The 24,099-nt window shown below is 40.3% G+C and overlaps 1 protein-coding gene across 3 annotated transcripts; it reads right to left on the reverse strand.

Moving 5' to 3' along the window:
- Positions 1 to 426: 426 nt before the first annotated feature.
- On the reverse strand, positions 427 to 20,948 carry LOC119737850 (pentatricopeptide repeat-containing protein 1, mitochondrial-like). Of its 3 annotated transcripts, none has more exons than XM_038212475.1 (9): positions 20,827 to 20,948; positions 18,891 to 19,567; positions 17,589 to 17,729; positions 16,656 to 16,796; positions 14,819 to 15,142; positions 13,434 to 14,102; positions 10,975 to 11,091; positions 7,207 to 7,389; positions 427 to 987 (listed from the first exon to the last, which is right to left on the reverse strand). In XM_038212475.1, the coding sequence occupies exons 2-9, from the start codon at positions 19,437 to 19,439 to the stop codon at positions 820 to 822; spliced, it is 2,292 nt and encodes a 763-aa protein (XP_038068403.1). In that variant the 5' UTR covers positions 19,440 to 19,567; positions 20,827 to 20,948; the 3' UTR covers positions 427 to 819. The 3 variants fall into 3 exon arrangements, with proteins under 3 accessions (XP_038068403.1, XP_038068404.1, XP_038068405.1); XM_038212476.1 differs by lacking the exon at positions 20,827 to 20,948 and adding an exon at positions 20,760 to 20,824; XM_038212477.1 differs by lacking the exon at positions 20,827 to 20,948 and adding an exon at positions 20,766 to 20,786.
- Positions 20,949 to 24,099: the final 3,151 nt, after the last annotated feature.

A 24,099-nucleotide genomic window follows, 5' to 3' on the forward strand; every position in this document is an offset into this window, starting at 1 on the left:
GTGGTACAACACAACTTATAAAACTTAATCCATCTTATATAATTGTCTAATCTTAAAAGTATTTTCTACAGAAAAGCTCAATTTCATGTTTTCAGTTAATAACGGAAGGCTCTCATGAGTCCTTCGGTTTTATCAATGTCCTTGTTATTTCATTCCTGCGCATAGCTTGCATCATTCATTCCAGGACTTCCATACTTGAATATAATTGGACAGGGCATCGCATTACGAGGAATGGTTATAATGAGGGACGATTTGACCAGGCGCGGTTCTACGGGGGGCTAGCCCCCAAAAAAATAAATTCCGTAAAAAGAAATTGCATTATAGCAAAAAGAAGGATTGTGAACGGTCTCCCCCTAAAGAAATAGTCGTGACAAGGGTGCATTTGTAGTTAATATAGTGTGAATGATTTCAGGATTTTATTGGCGCTCCCCATTGAAAATATGGCATGAGCCCCCCCCCAAATTCTGGATCCACCCTGCTAGCCCCCCAAAATATTGGTTCTAGAACCGCGCCTGGATTTGCAAACGAAAGCAAAGGAAGAAATGGGAAGGGGGGTGGTGTGGTGCTTGCCACTGCCGCTTTCCACCAAGGGAAGAGTGCAGTGGTGGATTTCCGTGGGGTGAGGGGGAGGGTAAACCCCCTCTTTGGCCATAGAAAATATGAAAATCGTGCAGAAAAACACAGCTTATGCCTGCTAAACCTTCCTCTCGGCAGCTAAACACCCTACTTGATCTAAGCCTGGATCTGGCCCTGGTGGGGTTATGAGAACCATGGCCCATATAAGCATCTCTGAGCATAGTCTGCCAGATCACCTGTTCATCATTCCTTGTGCTCAAGGGAGGCAGGAGGATCCCCTCTAGGTCTGTAAAACTTCTTCCATGGGTGTGGTGTCTCTTCCAGCCCCATCCGGTCAAGCCATTTGGTGTAGACCCCTCGGAAATGATTCAATCTGGTTTGCTGCCTGGTTGCCCAATTGCTTCGGCTTCCCTAAAAAAAAAAAAATAACATACAAGGACTTCCTTGATTAATAACGTAAGCCAAATGTGTTCGTTATATAAGCCAAACACCCAACCAAATACATGTAGTACTAAAAGCGGCTCAGGTGAACCGAACTAGATTTTAATTGCGAACGTGATGTTTGAATTTTCCCCTTGACTTGACTCTGGAGTCCGTGTCTAATAGGGGCCGACTTGCAGGGGGTGGAGCACTTAGGTGGCTTCATATCCTGGAGGGGAGAACTCAATGGGTTTTGAACAATACAAAGCTCACATTTGCTTCCCCTCATTTGACCGGGGGGGGGGGGGGGGGGGCTCTCATGCCTCAAGCTCCACCCCCCTCCATCCCCCCCTCCCCCCCACCATAGTTACACCACTGTTGTGTGGAGTTGTTCGATGTCATGATGTGGCCGCTTCTGGTTGTTTCAAATGTTGAACATTTCATGTAGGGCCCTACTTCTGTCAAATCTTAGGAATCATATTGTTTGGAATCAATCTGTAGCACTAGTCTGTAACAAGGTTTTGTCTTTTTCAGATGAAGTAAATCATAGATAATCCTGAAACATGTCAAGATACCTCCCCTACCCCCACCCCTTCCCCAACAAAAAGAATTATGTGGCATTTGAACTCTAAACTGAAGAATGAAACTGATAGTTTTAATGAAGCGTAGGAGAATATGCTTGAAAGGTTAAGGACTTAAACCACTTGGACAGAATATCACATTGGACCTCATAACTTCCTATCAATGTTGCTTCTTCGGGGTGGGGAATAAATCTTCATCAGGTAGAAGACAGTTTCTGGATTATCTGAATATGACAAACATATCCACTAAAGTTCAAGTGAAACTATTTGCATTGTCACGTTTTCCTAACACGTGTTCGCCAACTGCAACTCAATTTCCTGTAAAAAACATTAAATCCATGTTGAGCTTTTTTTTTTTCAATCTCATTTACTCAAGGTAAGAAATTAAAGGTTGCCCACTGTGGAAAGCTAATCTACTGTGTACGTCTTCTACCTGTATCTGAAGTTAATCTAAACTGCAAATAGGAACAAGGGCGGATCCAGGGGGGGGGGGGGGCCAAAGGGGGCCATGCCCCCACCCCCCAAAAAACGAAACCAATTTTTGTTTTGTTTTTATGTGACGTCACAATAAAGGCAGGCAATGAGTACACCACCATCTTTTCCTCAAAAAACATTGGTAAAAGTGGTCAGAAATTGCCTCAGATCGCACCACAGAGCATCTAGAATCCAAAAAATTTAAGCAGGCCCCGAACCCCACGCCGTAATTTTTTGACCCACTTTTTGGGGGGACCAAAATTGTCTTCTGGATCCGCCCTTGAATAGGAAACATGACGTCTTTATGTTACAGGTCTACTGTATCAAACTTTTGTGAGGCTAAACAAAAATGTGGGAGAATATATCCCGACCTGCTTGGAATATTTTGGACCTCCAACTTTTTTATTGCTACACTTGGTCAAAAATTTAAAATAACATATATCTTAAAAATATAAGTTCACGCATCTGGTGTGCTGTCATTTCCTGGAAAGGTGGAATTTTTCAATACATTTTCAACGATGGTCGGCTGACCACCGTTGGAAAAAATTTTGACTTTTTTTCAAATACTACCCCAATTTACCAAATTTAGTTAGTCCACATTTTGTTTGCAAACGGTTACACATCCCTAAACGGGTGCAAGCCAGCTAGTCTGGTCACTGACCTGACAATTCCCCAACGTCTATAAATTGCTCTGTTTTGTCTGAAGTAGGGTCAGGGAACCAGATTACAAGAACAGCACTTCTTTTCTTGGTTTTTTCCAGCATCTATGAACACACAACCCTCTAAACAGGTAAGTGTACACTATTTGCTATAAAATACTATTACTTACCCACAAATCCATTTCTGAAAATTAAAGCCAAAGCAAACGTTGCACAGGGCGAGTCAAAAAAAGCAGAACCCAAACCCCAAAAATTATATTTCATAATTAAAAAAATGTGTAGCACCAAAAATAATAATGACTGGAAAGCCAATTTCATAGGCTACTTTTGGATGAAAAAGATTACTGAAATTAGTCAATCTGTTAAAAAAATATCACCATTTAAACACAATGACTCTAAAACCTGTCTCGTCCAAAAAATGCGATTTCAACAATCGTCGTCACAATTGTCTTCAAACATCACCAGCAATGAAATCTTAGTTTAAACATTAACAATATGCAACAAAGTCCTTTTGAAGGCCCGTCTTTTAAAAAAGTAGATTTTATAAATCATATTGTTTGCTTAACCAGGGTTGTTAATCAAAATATTGTGTGCTACGGTTGGTGACAGTTGTTGAAACAAGTATTCTGCGTCATTTTCTTTGTTGTTCCAACAGTCAAAACACACAATAAATTGATTTTTTGGACGAGACAGGTTTTAGGGTCATTGCGTTTAAATGGTGATATTTTTTGAACGGATTGAGCAATTTCAGTAGTTTTTTCCATCTAAAAGTAGCTTTTGAAATTGGCTTTCCAGTCATTATTATTTTTGGTGCTACATATTTTTTAAATATGAAATACATTGTTTTGGGTATGGGTTCCGTTTTTTTTTACTCACCCTGTATATTACCTTTAGGCCAAAAAAAAAAGTCTCCGGTTTCTGGTATGCGCGCGCGTCGCTGAAGCCATGCGCGTCGGCAAAATAAGAAAGTTTTTTTTCAATGAAAGGTGATGTCTCAAAACCGCCAAACTCTGGTTTGACTGGAATCTTTCTGCTGCACAATTTTAACGTGTGTTTAGATGGGGTTATGATCGAGAATAAGCTTTATGTGGCATCTCTGGTCTCCCATAATATTTGCACTAAGTTTAGTCGGGCACCATTTGCAGTCATCAGCCGACATTTGAAGCAAAAAACCAGGTAAAAAAAAAAAAAAAAAAGCCGCGTCGCCGCACCACTTTTGGGGCAAGCTCCATACCAGAAACCGGAGACTTTTTTTTTTGGCAATAAGCATGTTAAGTCAATTTTGTCAAGTCCATGGGCTGAGCCTCTGGCAGTCAGACAAACAACAAACATCGGTTTATTACCTTGTGGATACGCGGCTTAAGAATGGTTAAGGCGGGAAAATCACTTAATGCCTTGCTTCGAGAGAGGCCAAACCTAATCAGAATCAGTAAAGGCTGATCGTTTTTTTTTTTTATTTCTGTTTCATTTGTCCCTTCCAGCCTGAGATCCTGGTTCTTGTGGCTTTTTTTTAATTAAATGTTAATTGATTCCAAGGGTAAAAGGGAAAAAATGTCTCATTTCCGTCTGGTGCATTTTCAATTTCAAACAAGGTGGCTTTTTAATTAGCATTTCAAATATGAGAGAATGTTTGAGTTTTCGTGGCTGTGGCAGGCCTGGCTCTACAGGGGGGCTGTAGCCCCTCAAAAATTTTGTCTAGCCCCCCCCCCCCCAAAAAAAATCCTAAAAAAAAAATGGCAGTAGCCAATTGTAGAAGTTGACGTGCAAATTATCGCAAACCCCCCCCCCCCCAAAAAAAATAGTTGTGAGAAGGGGGCATTTGTACACTATGGTACCGGTATTATATGTTATAGGGTGCATGATTGTAGGATTTTATCAGCACTTGCCAGTGAAAATGTGGTATGAGCGTTCTGATCTCCAAATAGTCTCCCCAACTCAATCAATCAAAAGAAATATATAAAGCGCCAAAATCAAAAAATTTGCTCTAAGGCCCGGATGGGGCACCAAAAAGAAGAAAAATTATTGATGGTACGCCTCCTGAAACAGGTGAGCTTTCAGGAGTGTCTCTGGGGCCGTATACAGAAAATGATCTATCAGCAAAAGAGACACATTGGGTTCTAGGCTCAACAAAGTGTAGTGAACAGGAGGTTGATGATCAAAGTCGTCTCTGTTGAGAACTAATTTGGAGCATGTCCGTGATGTAAGCGGGAGCTTGTTTCTAGTATCAGTAAAAGAGACACAATGGGTTCTAGGCTCAAAAAGTGTAGTGAACAGGAGGTTGATGATCGAAGTCGTCTCTGTTGAGAACTAATTTGGAGCATGTCCGTGATGTAAGCGGGAGCTTGTTTCTAGTATCAGTAAAAGAGACACAATGGGTTCTAGGCTCAAAAAGTGTAGTGAACAGGAGGTTGATGATTGAAGTAGTCTCTGTTGAGAACTAATTTGGAGCATGTCCGTAATGTAAGCAGGAGCTTGTTTCCAGTATGCTTTAAACATAAGAATGATGACCTTGTAGTTGATTCTTTGTGTGATTGGAAGCCAGTGTAATTTGATAAGTTCAGGAGTGATGGAGTGGAACTTCTGTTTGTTTGAAATTACTCCCCCTTCCTTTAAAGAAAATATCGTTAATTGGGAACTTGTGCACGGAGCCCATGTATACATGTACAGCCTACAGCATCTTCCAATGGATTTGAGGCAATTTGCACTGACACACAATTGAGAAAGTACATGTTCATGTAGGTTGGTAACCTATGGACGCACATACCAGATGTTTATCCTAGAAAAATGAAGCTAAAATTAATTTACTAAATCTATCTATAAATTCCCCTACAGGGAAGATTCACAATCTCATTTGGCCACTGAGGCATGCATTTCAGGTTCCCTTTCCCCAGGTGAAAAAAACCCCACAATTTATCCAAATATCACAATTTTGATGTATGTCATATATTATTATAAAGAAATTTATTTCCACAACAGTATCAGCAGGATTAAAGGGACACTACGTCCTGGAACAGCCCAAATGGCCAACAAAATGTGCTTTTTATGAAATAATGTTAAACCGAAAGAACATTTAAAAGTAGGATATAAACATCAACACAACTATCCAATAAAAAATGGCCGTTTTTGTGTTATTCCTTTAATAGGGAGGTTTCGCAAGCGAACAGATACGCTTACACTTACGCTTAGCTATCCGTATCCATTTTTTACTTACGTGTAGCGAGCGAGATATGCGTGTCGTCTGCACGTTTAGCGGATAGTGAGTGGCGTATGACGTCATACGTGCAGACGACACGCATATCTCGCTCGCTACACGTAAGTAAAAAACGGATACGGATAGCTAAACGTAAGTGTAAGTGTATCCGTTCACTTGCGAAACCTCCCTATTATGCGTGCGAAAACGACTTTCGGGGTCCACCTTTGCGACCCCAAAAAGTCGAGCTGTTTGAATGCTATAGTTGTGATTTCATCCGTAAAGTGTTCGCCTTTTGCGGACGTGTAAAAAAACACATATTATGCATTGGTCATTGGTCAACACTGTTCGCGAGGACAGCCGTGCTGTGTACATATTGTACTTTGAAGGACAGAAAAAACATGCTCTTACTCCATCGTGTCCGATGTAAACGACCGGGTTTTTTCCGTCTCTTCTCGGAAATGGTAATTTTCTTTCAACCAGATGTTTGAAATAGGATAATTAAACAATCCAAAGCATGAAATTTTCAGGGATTTCATGACCTAGTGCCCCTTTAAAAGTTGAAGATGAAAACAAATTTCACAAATAAAATTGCGGTGGAAGACAACCTGCTTTCTAGTGCAGACGCATTATCAACCACTGCAAATGCCCAGCAATTCCAAAGCACTCCAAGTTCTGATGGGATCTGTCAATGAGCATAAGGCCCTACTGGATTATATGACTACGGCTTGCAGTATTGACATGGCTGAAGCCACTTCCCATAGACACGTGTTGCTGCTAGCCATAGCCAAGTAATGTAGACGCAGCCTTGGAAATGTATGTGAGTAATTCTGACAAAATAAGACGGAACTGGGCGAAGGCCGTAGTGGGGAAAAAATGCAAAAACAAACAAGAAATGAGGGTGAATTTAATTATTCAATATTCAGATGTATTGATATTCGTCGTCTTTGAGATGTCTACTACACATGTTTTAAACATGGAGCTTTTTGCTCCACGCTTTAAAGAAATAGTATACAAATTGTGCAATAAAAGTGTTTTTAAACAAAAACAATTGGCATTTCTCATTTTCACAAAAACTACAAACTAAAACAAAAGAAATTCTCAGTATTTTACTTTTTTGACATGTTGATAAATGCAAATTTTACACAACCATACTTTGTGAACAAAATGTCTGACTGAAGTGCAAGAAACAGTATTATAAGGAGAATTTTATTCTCTTTCCTAATATTCACAACCCTTATTTTGACCTCCGTCCAGTTCTGTCTCAATTTACCAGATCACCTCACATATTTGATATAGCAATTACCTTGTAAGGGTTCTGACCAAACGCTGCCATGGTCTCCAATTTCTGCAGAATTCGCTCATTAGGAGAGACTTTGTCCTTCTCCATGCATTTCAGCAGCTCGGTCTGGTACCAATAGTCCCGATTGCGTGCCGCTGCAGTCACCAAAGCATCGTAGACATTCACGGTTGGATTGAGACCTGCTACCTGCAATGGGTGACAAGCAAGATGTGGTGCAGGATGTGGTCAAGCCATTTACAAGTCAAACCAGAAGTCAAATAACAGATCTGTCACAGATTCAATCACATAAAGGTCGCAAGTGTTCTTAGTTTCTTGACAAATTCAGGTAAAGTTAAGGGCGTTTTTTTTTTTGGGGGGGGGTAACTTAACTCTAAAGAGCCGGGGGGGGGGGGCAGAATCCACCCCCCCCCTTAACTTTTGCGACCCGAGCTGTCATGACTTTTTAGCTTCGAGCCTTGCACATCTTTTGATACCAAAAACATTTTTCGAAAACAGATTAAATCACATAAAGGTCCCAAGTGTTCTTAGTTTCTTGACAAATTTGGGTAAAGTTAAGGGTGTTTTTTTTGGGGGGGGGTAACTTAACTCTAAAGAGGCAGGGTGGGGGCGGAATCCAACCTACCCCCCCCCCCTCAACTTTTTCCGTGATAGCCATAAAAAATAAAATTTTGCGACCCGAGCTGTCATGACTTTTTAGCTTCGAGCCTTGCGCATCTTTTGATACCAAAAACATTTTTCAAAAAATTTTCCCGTGCTACGTGCCGTGAAAACTGAATTTCCCCATGTACGTGTACATGTATGGTGTACGGCTGAGAGATGGTCAAAATAACCCGGTCCTTTTAGGGTTAAGACTCTTCTGGTAGTTAAAACTCAGCTGAACAAGGCCATCTTTAACATTTGAGATTCTATTCTTTGAAACATCTCTAGTGTGATATGAACAAGGTTTTGCCTCACTCCCATCCCCGTTTTGCGAGGGTGACAAATAATTATAGGTAAAGTTTTAACTTTTAAAACATACTTAAAAGTATGTTTTATTTGGGTAAATTAGACTCTTCCAGTACTTAATACTCAGCTGAACAAGGCCATCTGTTAACATTTGAGATTCTATTCTTTGAAACACCTCTAGTGTGATAAAAGGTTTTGCCTCACTCCCATCCCCGTTTTGCGGGGTGACAAATAATTATAGGTAAAGTTAAGTATGTTTTATTTGGGTAAATTAGACTCTTCCAGTAGTTAATACTCAGCTGAACGAGGCCATCTTTAACGTTTGAGATCTATTCTTTAAGACACCTCTAGTGTTATGAACAAGGTTTTGCCTCACCCCATCCCCCGTTTTGCGGGGGTGACCATTAATTATAGGTAAAGTTAAGGATGTTTTATTTGGGTAACTTAGACTCTTCCAGTAGGTAATAATATTCAGCTGAACAAGGCCATCTGTTAACATTTGAGATTCTATTCTTTGAAACACCTCTAGTGTGATATGAACAAGGTTTTGCCTCATCCCCATCCCCCGTTTCGCGGGGTGCTGTGGTCCAATGGTTACAGTGTTCGACTTGTGTGCCGTGGTACATGGGTTCGAATCCTTACCGTGGAAAAATGGTGCTTGTGCTCTTGAGTAAAGCACTTTACTGCTTTGTCCTGCGGATGGGACGTAAAGCCGTACATGTAGGTCCCGTGTGTTGTGTAATACACGTTAAAGAACACAGTAACACTTATCGCTATTGAGAAGGGGTTTGCCCCGGTGTTTCTGGCAGTGGCTGCAATATGCGCCACAGCACCTTGTATTGGGTGCTACATAATGGGTCTCATATTTCTCATAAACTTCATTTAACGGTCTTTAATAATAGACATAATTTCCAGCGCCTTGAGTACCTAATTGTTGGTAGATACATGTACGTGCGCTATATAAGACTCCGGTATCACAAATAATTATAGGAATATTCAGCTGAACAAGGCCATCTTTAATGTTTGAGATTCTATTCTTTAAAACACCTCTAGTTTGATATGAACAAGGTTTTGCTTTGCCCTCGTTCCCTGTCCTGGGGGGGGGGTGTTGTAACTTGTGTGTTGTGACCAGGTCAAGTTTTCAGATTCTCCCCCACAAAGCTATGCACACTGACATGACTGACCATTAAGCACCCAACCTCACTATTAAAAAGATGGCTTCATATTTCAAAGAAACCTCTCATGTCCATTTTTATTTAGAAAACCCAAGACACTACAGTGTGGGTATTAAATTTCAAATGATTTCATGGCTGCAAATAGACATGTTGTAACTTGTGTGTTGTGACCAGGTCAAGTTTTCAGATTCTCCCCCACAAAGCTAAGCACACTGACCATTAAGCACCCAACCTCACTATTAAAAAGGTGGCTTCATATTTCAAAGAAACCTCTCATGTCCATTTTTATTTAGAAAACCCAAGACACTACAGTGTGGGTATTAAATTTGAAATGATTTCTTGTCTGCAAATAGACATAATGACAAAGAAAAGAATCTCAAAGGGGCAACGGGGGTCATGGCCCCTAACAATGGGTACTTTTTCGTCAGAAATAGGTTACCCAGGGAAAGAATGAAGACATTTTTTACACTTTCCTTTTTCTTTGGTTTTCAATAAACCTTGATACAGGTAGGTGATTAATGTGACCCCTTTAAAAAAGAAATACAATGTATACCATCTTTTTGGGCCTCCCCCCCCCCCAAAAAAAAAATTGGTTTTGGATGTGCCAAATTGTCTAGAATGTGCATACGTGTCATAAAATGCCACTAACAGCATTTAGATTGTTATGTAAAATGTTGTGCCATTGCAGTGAGCGTTAAGTAATTTGTATTTTGTAATGTAAATTTCGGACATACCTTTTCATACAAAAAATCATCTACAATGCATTAATTATATTTAATATGTTTTTATGCATTGTAGATGATTTTTCTTTTATATCTGGAAAAAAACTGACTTTTGCAATTTACATCAAAAAATAATTTGAAAAAAATATATCCATTTGAAAAAAATATCCAAAGTAAATACCTTCATTTTGGTTATTAATCAAATAAAACTGAGATCCATGCAACAGGTGTTTTAGCAAGTTGAGCGTTATTCATAAGCTACGTAGGTCTGTGTACTGGGCAAAGGTCTCCTCAGTGTGTAAAAGCAAATAAGACTGAATTCTGAAAGTGCAGAATTTGCTGTCTGAAAATTGATAAAATATTAACACGATGATGACTTCATCAAATGCACATTAACGTTCCTGCACGTAGCTCATTTTAATCGGTATCATATTAGGTCAAAAAAAAAAATAGTTGGTCTCTGGTCAGTGCGCGCATCAATTTTAATCCTGCGTGTCAATATTTTTTTCCTTCAAATTTTCCGTGGTAGCTACAACAGCGCCCTCTATTGCCGCACCTCCTCAAATTTTTGTAACAAGGAGCATCAAGAAAAGGGGAAATTGCACAAAGGAAAATGATTTGGGGAACCAAGGCCAATGATGGAGGAAACCAATGTATATGAGGACACAAAAAAAGCAAAATAGTACCCACTTTGTCTGTACAATCCAAGCTTAAATTGCCCCCCCCAAAAAAAAAAAACGCGTCGCCACATTGATTCCGGAACTTTGGTCTGACCAGAGACCTGACTATTTTTTTTTTGCCTTTCATGTTTCCAAATAAGTACAGCATAAGGTTGGCAATTTTTTTTTCAGAAATTCAGTTTGTTTCCTCAATTATTGATCCTGCTCATACATGTAGGTAAAATTTCCTAACTCCTTTTCTAAACTCACCTTCATGTCTTTCAAGAGCTGTATTCCATCCTTGGCCCGGCTGCATTCGCAGGCCAAATTGACAAACGTCCGTAGGTTGGGGAACAAACCCTTCTGCTGAATCAGCGGCAAGACAGCCTGGCAAAAAAAGATTAAGAAACAATTCACAGTCTCAGCCAAGCAGCAAAAGGGTACAATAACTCATAAGAATCCTTTGGTTAAAAAAAAGAAGGAAGGAAACATTGTATAAACACAAAGTGGGATAACATGATACAGGGTGAGTAAAAAAAACAAAACCCAATTGTCGGGACTATTGTTTTAGTGAAGTTCTGTATGTAGCACTTTTAAAATCTAGGATATGAAAGCCCAATTCATAAGCTTTCTTTAAGTACAAGAATCATTCAAATCACTTATGTACTTTTGAAGTTACAAAATTTTAAACATAACCACTGTTTTAAAGTTCTGTCCATGGATCACAAAAAAAGGTGTGCGTTCTTTCAGCAAAACGAAAACAATTCATACACATCCCTGTATGATTTGTTTTCGTTTTGCTGAAAGAACACCTACCATTTTGTGGTCCGTGGACAGAACTTTAAAACGGTGGTTGTGTTTAAAATTCCGTAACTTGAAAAGTACATAAGTGATTTGAATGATTCATGTACTACAAGAAAGCCTTTGAATTGGGCTTTCATATCCTAGATTTTGAAAGGGCTACATGCAGAACTTTACTAAAACAATAGTCCGAACATTTGGGTTTCGGTTTTTTTTAACTCACCCTGTATTTAAAAGGAGATAAGATAATTCATAACCCGTCAAACATGCCCTTACATGTACTTGTAAATCACATCACCTTCAGTGCAGACCGCACACACTTTCAATAAATATAAGCGGTAAGATTGGGGGAATGTGAAATAGGGCTGTCCGGATATACTGAATATTTGACTGTTCAATCATCAACCGAAAATTCAAATAGCTTTTTACCAGTTCAAATATTCGGGATGAAAAGTACCCACGTACACACATAACTGTTGTGTTATATTAAAGGGAATGTACATCATTGGCTTTTGCTGTAATTTTCAGAAATGAACTATTTGAGGGGTTAGTATAATAGGCCTAGATCAAATATTGTTTAACTGACATGTTTTGAAGTTTGGTGTTTCGAAAATGCTTGAAAAAACCAAGAAAAACAAAAAAATGTTTAAGTAGTCTGGTTCCCCCGACTCCACTAAAGATAAAATGGATCAATTTATAGTTGTCGGAAAATTGTAAGGTAAGGGAACCAGTCTAGCTGGCCTGCACCCGTTCATGAACATGTAACCAATAGCAAACAAAATTTGGACCGAAAATTGTAAATTTGGAGCAGTAGTTGAAAAATAGTTAGGTTTTTCCAACGGTGATTGGCTGACCACCGTTGGAAATGTATAAAAAAATACAAGTTTCTTGAAAATGACTTGACACCAGGTGCCATAATTTTACAGGATGCCTTAGACTGTCATTTACCAACATCCTAGTAAGGTATTTTGTAAAAACTTGGTAGTTTTATTTTTCGATGTTTGCAAATGTTGTATATTCCCTTTAATCGTAAAGTTGTGATTTATTGTCAGATGCCACTTCTATGTTGACCGTAACCTTTTCGCCAACTGCAGTTCATTGTTGCCATCCTTTTAGCAGGTTATTGCCCTTGACAGTTATAAAACAGTAACTGCAAAACAAGTTGAGCGGCCCATAATATCGATCGCCGCGCCACACACAAACTTTAACTGGCGAGCTTTGCCCGCAACTTTTCATCGGTGCGGCACACGGTTAACTTGATCGGCGAGTTTTGAATATTCGAATATCCGGTCAAACCCAGTTTCGAGTAATCGAATACTTAGTTATTTGAAAATGGACAGCCCTAATGTGAAACATCCGCAACATAAATGGCAGAGGGTTGGAGGGTTGCCGAAGGCCCAAGAGCAACATGGGGCCTATGGTTTATGTTTGAATTGACTAAAGGCACCCCTTACAATACCCATTTCTTGTGTTCTATATAAACTTTCATAGGTGAAAATACCTAACGATAAAACCTAAAGGATTGCAGACTAACCTGAAACCTGAAACCTGATTTCACAAAGGGATTCTTTAAAATCTCCTGAAATCGGGGAAAAATCTGACAAAGAAATCCTGGAATCGGGAACAAAACCTGAACAATTTAACTTCTGAGCTATGGTCTCCGTGCATAGGTAGCCTTCAACAGTGACCTAGATGTATGACAGACAAGGGAATTTCATGTAAGCACATGAGACTCAGACCGCATCTGAAGTACATTAACCTGGTCACGGCTTGCAACTATAAGTGGCCGAAGCCACTTCTCATACACCCATGTGTTACTGTTAGACGTAGCCAAGTATTTTGGATGAAGCCTTACATCGCCAAGATGGCTACTGACTACACATGGGTATGATGAAGTTGTGAGAGGGTCAAAGAAACTTCTCCAATACCTTAGCACCTTCAAGATCCGCCCTGCGAGACCTCCTCCGGATGATGGCATTGTAGAAATCCACATCTACCCTGACCTTGTACTCATCCACCACCTCAAGAAGTCTCTCCTCGTCCTGAGTGGTCATGGGAAGGCTCTCCATCATCAGCGTCAGGGACTTGACGTCGGGGATCACGCCCTGGTTCTTCATGCTTGCCAGAATGCCGCTGGCACCACCCAGGAGGGCCAGGCGATCCGAGGCAGTCGAGACGTTCGCTAGAGAGTGGACTCGACTGGTATCCGGCGACAGGTCCAGAAGGTTCGGAAGCTCCTCCTGTTGGGGAACCAGTGTCTTCTCAGCAGCTCCCAACTGACTGATGGAATCTGTTGCACCAGTAACAACGTCTTGATGCACCTCATCTTCAACTCCAAGTGGTTTCACTTCCATGATTCCCGTCATCGGATTATCTTGTGACCTTTGAACCTTAGGCTGAGCCGACCTTTGAGCTGAAGCTGTCTTGCCTTTCTTTTTGGGTGCCGGAAGCATTTCTGATTGTTTTTCTGCCTGTTTAAGGAGGACGCGAGTGGCCGCCTCTGGATCACCTATCCCACAATCCCTTGCAATCCTCAGAAGGAGGTTGTATGTGTAGATATCAGGCTTGATACCTCGTTGTAGCATCTGACGCCAAGCCTGTACGTGGGATTAACAAGTTGCAAAAAGAACTTAAAGATACTACATACATGTAGAGCTTTAAAATAGCTTCCACAAATCAGGAAGAGTGTACTCTATCAGAATTTTTGTTTTTGCCAGTTATATGTTAGCATTTCGTCTTGCACTCTAAAGTTCACTGACACTGCATACTACATTTATGTTCAAGCACTTGACCAGTCTGATACACAAATAAAAAACACATAAAATGACCCACATGCAATACGTACTTGGTGTACCTTTTAGAAAGCAAACATTTTAAAATGAATATAATGGTACGTGTTATATGTCTTAAACCTGTAGTACCAACCATAGTTTGTTTGCATAATGCATAAATTAAAATCAAAAGTTAAAAGTTTGCCTTCGAGAAAGATTCTAATAGACCATATCATGTTGCGGCCATCTTATTTTTTTCCCATCAAATCAACGTAACCAAAGCGAGGCTGGAAGGGAAAATAGTTTGGTTCCTTTTTTGCACAAAAAAACATTATCATTCAGTACTGTTATTGGATACAGGGAACATGATTGAAAAGGTGGCAGCCTAATAAAGGTCTATAGGATCAAACTGTCAGGCTCTTTAACTTTTTCAACACAGAATGATCACAAGTTGAGGAAATTTACATAGCATGAAATGGTTAGGTCACAGATAGTCACAGATAGTCACAGACAGGTCTATTTAGCAGACCTACACTGCCTACCTCAATAGCATAAAGCAACCCTCTCTCCTTATCGCTGGCACAAGCGAACAGCAGGAAGGCAAAACTCTCCGAGGTCAGCTCCACACCTGACGACAAGAGGTCACGGAAAAGGTCAAAGGCCACCGGGAGGTCACCGCACTTTGCATAGGCCTTGATCATGGCATGATGGGTGATCTGGTTGACGGTGATACCTTTCTCCTGGAGCTGGGAGTGGAGGTGGCGCAGCCTGGTCAGTCCGTCCGTCAGCGGCCAGGGCGACTCGGCGCAGGCGTTGAAGAGACCTGTGAAGGTGACGTCTGAAGGCCTCAGGCCTCGCTTCTTCATCTGTGGTGAACACCAAAACGATGCTGGTTTGTTTTGAGTGTTTTCATTATTATATCGGCGTACATAACTCATACAAGAATCGGAAAGAATGTTGCAACCTGATAACACTTTTTTTCTTTATATATCATCTCAATAAAGGTCAGTCATTGCAAAAATGTTGAAAAGACATGAATCTGGGACTGAGAAACATTTCAAATTTTGTTAGAAAATACTTGACTCTCCTTAGACTTTGTACACAACCAATAAAGTGGCGTCTGGATACTACATTCTTTCCCAAGAATCTGACCATGAATGAAATAAACTCACAGGCAACCCCCCCCCCTTCTTTCAAGCTGTAGAATAACAGAAATTATTTTAAAAAAATAAACCAACGCTTTTACAAAAGAAACTTTTAATAATTATGTAAACCATTTGTCTATTCCAATAGAATTTCAGTTTGGAATATTTAATTGCCCTTTTACCTGTAGCAATAATCAGAAGTTAAATTCAGTTGTATTTTCACCCCTGAGGGCATACTTACACACCAAGTTAAAGAAATGACACCAACAACAAAAAAAGAGTGAAGTTACTTTCACTTGAACAGAAATTGCTTGTGATTTGCAGTTCACCATAGTGTGATGTGCATGTTTAACCCTTGTAGGATGCTTTTAAAAGCAGTAAGTTAATATGAATTATCCAGTATCGTGTATCACATTCAAGATACAAAAGCGTGGTAACCAGTGCATGCACGTATACATTCTCAGCATACTGGAATTTGTATCCTTGTGGAGTCATTTCTTTGTTCTTGTGTACTAAATTTTAGAGTTTGAAAGTGTAGTTTCAAAATGCTAACCAGAATTAATTTCCTGGGCTGAAATGGGACTTAACATCCCTTAGGCCAAAAAAAAAAAGTCTCCGGTTTCTGGTATGCGCGCGCGTCGCCGTAGCCATGCGCGTCGGCAAAATGAAAAAGTTTTTTTTTCAATGAAAGATGATGTCTCAAAACCGCAAAACTCACTGGTTTGACTGGAATTCTGCTGCTGCGCAATTTCAACGTGTTTTTAGATGGGGTTATGATCGAGAATAAGCTTTATGTGGCCTCTCTGGACTCCCATATACATGTATTTGCACTAAGTTTAGTCGGGCACCATTTGCAGTCATCAGCCGACATTTGAAGCAAATTTGAAGCAAAAAAGTCGGGTAAAAAAAAAAAAAAGCCGCGTCGGCGCACCACTTTTTGGACAAGCTCCATACCAGAAACCAGAGACTTTTTTTTTTGGGCCTTACATAAAATACTTCAATTTGCATCGGATCAACACATCTTGGAAATTCTTAGTTTTTGAGTAAAATCCATACATGTATATCTATTTCGTGATAAACTTGTGGAGACGTATTTCTCCTATAGAAATTGCCCTGTGGAGACGTGTACAATCTTTGGTTCCCTATTATGCACATGTCTCCACAGGGTACCTTGTACCAGATCTCTGTGGGAGAGCTCTCATGATGCATCACAAAGCATTTCCAGAGTCCATACCTGATTGTAAAGCTTGAACGCTTTCTTGGTGTAGCCTTCCCTTCCGCAAGCCCCAATCAGCACGTCGTAGTTGAACTCTATCGGTTGCACCCTGTCTTCCTTCAGCATGCGAACCTCCAGCACGTCAATGGCTTCCAGCAACTGCAGGTGGCAGACATACAAAACAAGAAGTCTCAATGTACTGTTTGCCATTATTGGTGAGAAACCTAATAGGTTCCGATCGTAAGGCGTCAATGTACCACTTGACCATCTGGTTTCAATGTGATTGGCCACTATTGTAGTTGACAGGCGTTTGGTTAGCAACTGCGTTGTTAACTAGACAGTAGGGTTTATTTTCAGGTAAAATAACCGCAAATTCTTTACCAAATGGCATAATGGTCACTGCTCGTGACGTGTACGATTGTCATAATTGTGCCGACCCAGCACTGGGTGTTGGCTCAGCGTTTTACTCAGTGTTTCTCCCATCCTTTACAGCTTTTGAGGCTTACCTACTACCTCACCCCTGCGCTCCACACAAAAGGGTATCAAGTCGCCCGCTCAACGTTGAGAGGGTGAACATTTCGTCAAAATGTGATTTTCATTTCTTGTCATGAATGACATCTTTATTACCTAAAATTTCAGGGTTCATTTACAGAAATGTTGATTTTGATGAATAAAGTCAGGGAAAAAACAACAGTTTTGAGTGCATTGCGCCCAAATCTACAACAGAGGCAGCAATTTCAAAGCCTGTTTTCTCAGTTGTGAAACCAGTTGTGAAAACAGTTCTCATGACATCATTTAAATATGCTTTAAGCTCAAGAGCTTAAAGCATATTTAAATGATGTCATGAGAACTGTTTTCATTTTCACCTGCAAAGCAAACAAAATTGAGGAAAAGAAATCTGATAATGCATGCTGCATGTATATGAACACGGACAATAGGTCATGCAACTACCTTTCCTTCTTTGCATAATTTCTTCATCTGGTTACCATACCAGTCCGGTGTGTTTTGCCTGCCTGGCGGTCTGAAACTCTGTCCCTCAGTTTTGTCTTCACTGTCAACCTCAAGATCAAAGGCATCTCCTTTTACGTGAAACTAGAATATAAAAAAAAAAAAGCAACGCAATGTATCAAAACAAAATTCAAGTTTTTGGTGCCCGTGATATTTGCTGGCCCCTCCTACTGTCCTCTGAGTGAGTTGATGACTGAAGTCACTGAGTAGTAGTGGTAGTCCTTTGAATCGACGATGTCGTCCCCACAAATGAGAGTGAAGAAACCTGCGTAGTGATGAGAATAACGTGAGAAAGGAGGTACGCCATCCATCAACCTCACAAGACTTGACCCTGAGGAGTTGGATCCGATGGCATGGGGAACACAAGACAACCAGCGATGCCAAGGGGCTGCAATGTCACACCAGCGCTTCAGTCACTGGTCGAAGACTGCCTAACGCCGTGACGTACGGTGGGGGGATTTTGGAGTACCTAGGTAGACTGCCAACCAAGGCTTACAAGTTCTACCTACCCAGGTTTGCGATCAGAGTGGTCATTCTCCTACATGTAGGTAGACTGCCGACCTAGGTTACAAGCTCTAACTACCCCGGTTTGTGATCAGAGTGCTCTTTCTCCTACATGTAGGTGGACTGCCTACCAATAACGAGCTCCACTGCCCGAAGCAGCCTGGTTATAGCGCCAGAGACTCGCTGACATCCTCTGTTGTTTTGTAGAAACAGGTTCAGCACGAGATGCCAGACAGTAGGATTTGATTAGGAGGGGCTAATGTTGAGATGCTGTGCTATACAACATGTACAATGGGATACTTCAGTGGAGATGGACTGGTAAAAAAAAGGTAAAGGGGACGAACTTGTGTTCACAGGAACGTAGTGCCCATCTCTCTTTCATTAGTGATTGGGCCTGACTCGTACATGTATGCTGCTGTGGGGGGATCGCCACACCTCCTCCACAGCGAGTCTGTTACCTTCCCAGCACTGAATAATGCTGGTACCCATTAAACACCGTCCTGGGTTGAGAGGAGTATCTGAGGTATTAAAGCGCCTTACTCAAGGGCACAACACGCATGGCCATGGCGGAGCTCGAACCCACAACCTCACGATCATGAATCCCGTGCTCTATGGCTAGACCACACATGCCGTGGGTCCAGCTCATGATAATAGTCTATTTGCTTGATCCAGCCTGTATTGGGCTCAGTACATACAAATTAAATGGTTGCAACCAGAAGTTGTAGGGCATTTTACTCTCACCTTCTTTTCATACTTGTTGGTCAGGGTACCAAATGTGTCCTCCGGAGGCAAGTCATCGAGCCTTTCCTGAACCAACTCTTCACTGTCGGATTCCTGCTCCCAAAGTCTCCGCTCAGTGTACCTCTTTGTGGCCGAATACGTCCTCCCGTACTCGCTTAGCAAAACTCGTTCTTTCTCCTGATCCGTTTTCCCTGACGGATTTAGAGATCTGCTGGCTTGGGAAAACCACGCCCTTAGTGAATAGCATGGTGAGGACAAATTATTTCTCTGGTATGCAGCTGCAACCGCTGACATGGAAAGACTCTGGGGTGATATTACATACACTCTGAAGCAGGGTATAAGGTGCAATCTTGGAAAAGATGCCAACGTCCTTTTTGACGATTGCCAAGGGTTTGGGGTAACTGAGGGAATTCTCAGGATACCATCATCCTTTGCAAAGAACCTTGGGAAGTGCGATAGGGTAACTGAGGACCTTCTGTGTAGGACAGATCTTGATGCTATTGACATTTGGCATTGCAGGAACTGCACTGGGTGGAACAGCTTCGTCATGCTGAGATCACAGAACAGCAGAAGAGCAGAGCGTCTGTACAACCCTTTGGTTTATATTCTTTTGTAACATTGCTTTTCTTCAGTTAGGAGATTGCGTTCTGGTTTGGAAGAAACGGTTATGCCCGAATCTGAAAAATGAGCACAAAAAAAAAAAAAGGTTATGGACATTAAATTAAACTGATCCCATACTTCTCAATAAAATGAAACTTGTTTGTATTTATGTGCATTTTTGAGTGTTTTTTTGTTTAAATTTTTATACTCAATCACCACTTTTTTCAATTAATTTTCAAGCGCCAAAAGTTACATTCTTTATGGTTTCCCCTCCACTTTCCCTCCTCTACTCTAGTCTCACCCTCTCCTTTCCTTTATTTCTATTTATTAATCAGTCACTTACTTCATCGAGATTCGAACCTCTGACTCTTGCTTGAAACACGAGACTCTTAACCGCTAGGCCGAGCACGATCGCTGTTGCAATAATCAATCTTTGGACGTATTTGAAGTAGCCATTGAAATAAACTAAATATTCATGAGAAAATAAATATTCATAATGACGTATTGCACTATCATTGGCCGGCTCATGTGACGTCTTGGTTGTCGATGTCATGCGTATTAACGTACCGCTGTTGACTGGCTGCTCCAACTTAGTTTTGCACGACGTGTGCATCGAAAATGTGCTCTAAAAACACATTGTGCCTATTTTATTTTCGCATTTCCGCTGGTTCTTTGATTCCTCTTGGTTGAAATAACAAGGTCATGAAGGTGAGGTGAAAATTGATATGTTTGGCGGCAGGTAAGTGGCGATCGAGTATGGACATTTTCCCGTTTTGATTACCCTAGGCTAAAAGGCTGCAGTCAAATTCACTAGTAATTGAATACTCAGTCATACACCAGTCAGACAGTGCCGGCACACACACACACTCCTTGACTACTACTATATGCATTCACCTCGGCATATATTGTACCGGTATGCTATTGTTTTTTTCATTTGCTGCAACAACACTCAACAGAAATAAGATCAATTTCAAAAGAGAGCAAATTAGTGATTTCCTGCCCTGTTTGTAGGGCTAGACGTCAACTGATGAAAACATCTATTCATTTGCACACCAGTTTTCATCGGTTGCCGGCCATGTCGGACATAAGCCAACGTGAAAAAAATCCCAGATATCCGCACCCGCCACATTGACGGGTCTTGAGCCCGCGGCCATTGCGCCACCGGCCGAACGGCTTGCGAGTTTCAATTGTTTATACACATTTCCTTTACAACTGATGACCTAATATCCCCAAAGTGGTGCCAGTGGGTACAAGTCAACCACACCACACCCGTACCCACGTCTTGCAAGGCTTCATTCCACCATAGAGCAAGGAATTCCTCCATGATTCCACTTACAAAATTATTGTTCAACACGGTCACGGGGCCACGGGCATGACGGGCGCTGCCATCTTTAAATCATTTTCAAGTTGAGGGCGCTGTTCAAAAATAAGGCGCTTCTTTGAGTTTTCCTTAAACCTCGGCTTCGTTTCCGGTTTAGCTACATTATTTTGGTTCAGAACCAAAGCAATGTCCAAAGCAATTGTATTACACAAATAGTGACGACAGACGAAATAGTACTCTTTAATCTTTCAATTTTTAGTTGATGACTACAACAAATAGGATTGCTAACGGACTAAACATTGAAGGTCCTTAAGCTTTGCCCCAATAATCTAGCATCCGGCGGTCGAAGCATCGGAGGTCGAAAGGCCACGATCTTCGGCGGCAACTGTTTCCGTGACCGACGACTCCGACGAGTCATATCCTCCATGATTAAACAATGTAATGAATAACCCAAAACTCTCAGACATTGAGGTAACATTAATGATGTTTTACTCGTTGGCGCATTGCGTCTTTTTAACTTGTTCAATTCCCATTTAGCATGATGCATGTTTCACTCATTTTCAATTGCTCAAGTCACGTGTGACGCACAACAGCGCGTGCGGCAACTTCTGACCAATGAAATCTTTGCAACCACCTGTTTACAACAGGGAACAAAGGTGAAAATGCGCATTGCGTCTTTTCGCAAGACTCAACGAAAACAGGCTTAGGGCCTTTGAAATTTAATAATGTAAGAATTAACGTGAGATATCCACACCGTTTACACAGCCTTAGTTCTATGCGTCGTAAAACAGACATTTCGAGACAAAAGTAACGAGTCTGCTACCTCAAAAATACCGACACATGAATACAGTAGTCCAGTCAATGTCTGCTAGCTTAAAAAAGCCTTTTCTCAGACGAGGGAAAGCAAGTCATGGGTAAGTTGCACAATTTTACAAGAACAGTTTTAAAAACACAAACTTTGCAGTGTCCCAAAATGTTTCAAAGGGATTTTTCCCCCTCTCAATTGAAGCAAACACCGTCCTAATTATTTTGATGTATACTGCTGTTAAGTTTTTGTTCAGAACGTCAGTTGATTTTTGTGGATTTCCCCCTTTTTTAGGGGGTAGGCAGTGGTAAACTTTTTGTTTATATGGAATAAATCTAATTGTTCGGCATCACTTTTATCGCGGTTTCACTGATACACCCCCCCCCCCCCCAAAAAAAATAAGAGACGAAAACGAACTACATCGCTAACACTTTTCAGGAAAACACACAACAAACAATAAAAAAAATAGAAAACAAATACAAATTTACACACAAACGTGGATTCAACTTGCTCAATTTAAAACATTTTACGTGAATTTCACTTTAATTCAGATCCAAAAAGACTGTACAATACAAATATTTACAGATATTTCTCATGGTCATGTGGTACTTTGTAACTTGAAAAATTCTAAAATGCACTTCTCTCACTTCAAGGTACTATTAAATATTGAATGAATTGTTGACAACACACATCAACTAATGAATGAATGCCTCTTTCATTATTGCAAAATAATATTTGATTAACTTGGTTAAAATTTAAATACAAATTGTCCTTCATATTCCTGTTTACAGTTGCTCATTTATGATGTAGACATCAAGTTAAACACAACAAACTACCCCTCACCCAATTTCATTTCATGGAATTATAACACTCCGTTTCAGGGAAATACTTGTTCATACTTACAATTACAGATATTCTTTGGCATGCAATCATGGCAAGTTAAAATTGAACTACCGAAGCTTAGTTATGTACATTAAAGCTATGGTGTTAGTTTGATTTCAGCAACATTGTCAAAATACACAACGTAAAGTAGATTGAATAAAGTCAAAAGTTCATTTTTAAAAAGTCACTCGAAGTATTACACAGTACTTTTAATTTTAACCCAACTCCCTAGGCCTTTTTGCTAGGATGTAGCCTCAATCCTGCAAAATCCTCCAATTGGCCTCATGGAAACATAGCATATGTATAGCTGCAAATTCCTCCATTATTTCTTGAATATGGGCCGTGGAGGGATATATGAAGCCCGGGAAGGGACAGGGTGGAATTTTTTTTTGGAGTTTGCTAATTACGAATTACTAATTCGTTCGCACGAATTCCTGTTTCGTTCGCACGAATTACTATTTCGTTCGCACGAATTACTATTTCGTTCGCACAAGGAAGTTCAGGGCAGTTAGGGTCAAAGCATGAGTAACAGGAAAAAAGGAAAGAAATGGTGAACTTAGGAGTTATCTCAATCAATATCTAAGATACATTGCAGAAAGTTTATCCTCTATACGCCATTGTATCAGGTATTTGTTACGTGATTCTGAACATTCTCCTTGGAATTCTCCCGCAATTAAGTTAATAGCACTTTGTACAAACGATAACTTCATGACAGACTCGAAAATATTGGGGAAATTGTCTAGAATCCTGCAACAAAGTTATACACGATACAATGCGTCTATTGCAGATAACTTTCCCACAACCTTTCCCAGATATTTTGTTTTGAGATGACACCTTAATATGACAAATAGACTATTATCATGTTGCGGCCATCTTGATTTTTTTCCCATTTAAATCAACGTAACCAAAGCGAGGCTGGAAGGACAAATAGTCTGGTCCTTTTTGCACAAAAACCCATTATCATTCAGAACTGTTATTGGATACAGGGAACATGACTGAAATGGTGGCAGCATGATCAAGGTCTATGCATGTACATGTACAGTGTATAAAGATTTACAAGCAGAGTGTTCATGTAAGATTTCATTAATAAAATGGTCACTCAAATGGAGCCACTTCACGTCAAAGTATTTATCTATAAAACATCAAAGAACAGAAAACCTCAAAATGGAGGACCTGAATGTCATTGAATTTATCAGCTAACGATAAAAAAAATTTCCTGATGATATTGGGGCATATTACAAAACATCAAAGAAACAATTTAATTTTAATTAGCTAGTTTTGCAATGACAACTATGAAATTGAAGAATACAAAGTTTCTGACAATCTACAAAATGTTATCAGCCGACGCCTTGACCTAAATATTTACCACTTTCTATAAACACACGTCACATTTTTCAAACATTTGTAACATTCAACTACAACACATCTGAACTGACACTCACGGCACAGCACCTAATTACTTGGAATGTGTAAAAAATTTGGCATCAAAACAGTTCATAAAACATCTACACAATTACTATTTCTCAATGGCAAGCAACATATACATATACACTATGTACAAATTCTCGACAACTTTTCTGCTGACAAATTGTCATTGTAAC

Source organism: Patiria miniata, unplaced genomic scaffold, assembly GCF_015706575.1.
Source record: "Patiria miniata isolate m_02_andy unplaced genomic scaffold, ASM1570657v1 HiC_scaffold_3, whole genome shotgun sequence".
In the NCBI taxonomy this organism is placed as follows: domain Eukaryota; kingdom Metazoa; phylum Echinodermata; class Asteroidea; order Valvatida; family Asterinidae; genus Patiria; species Patiria miniata.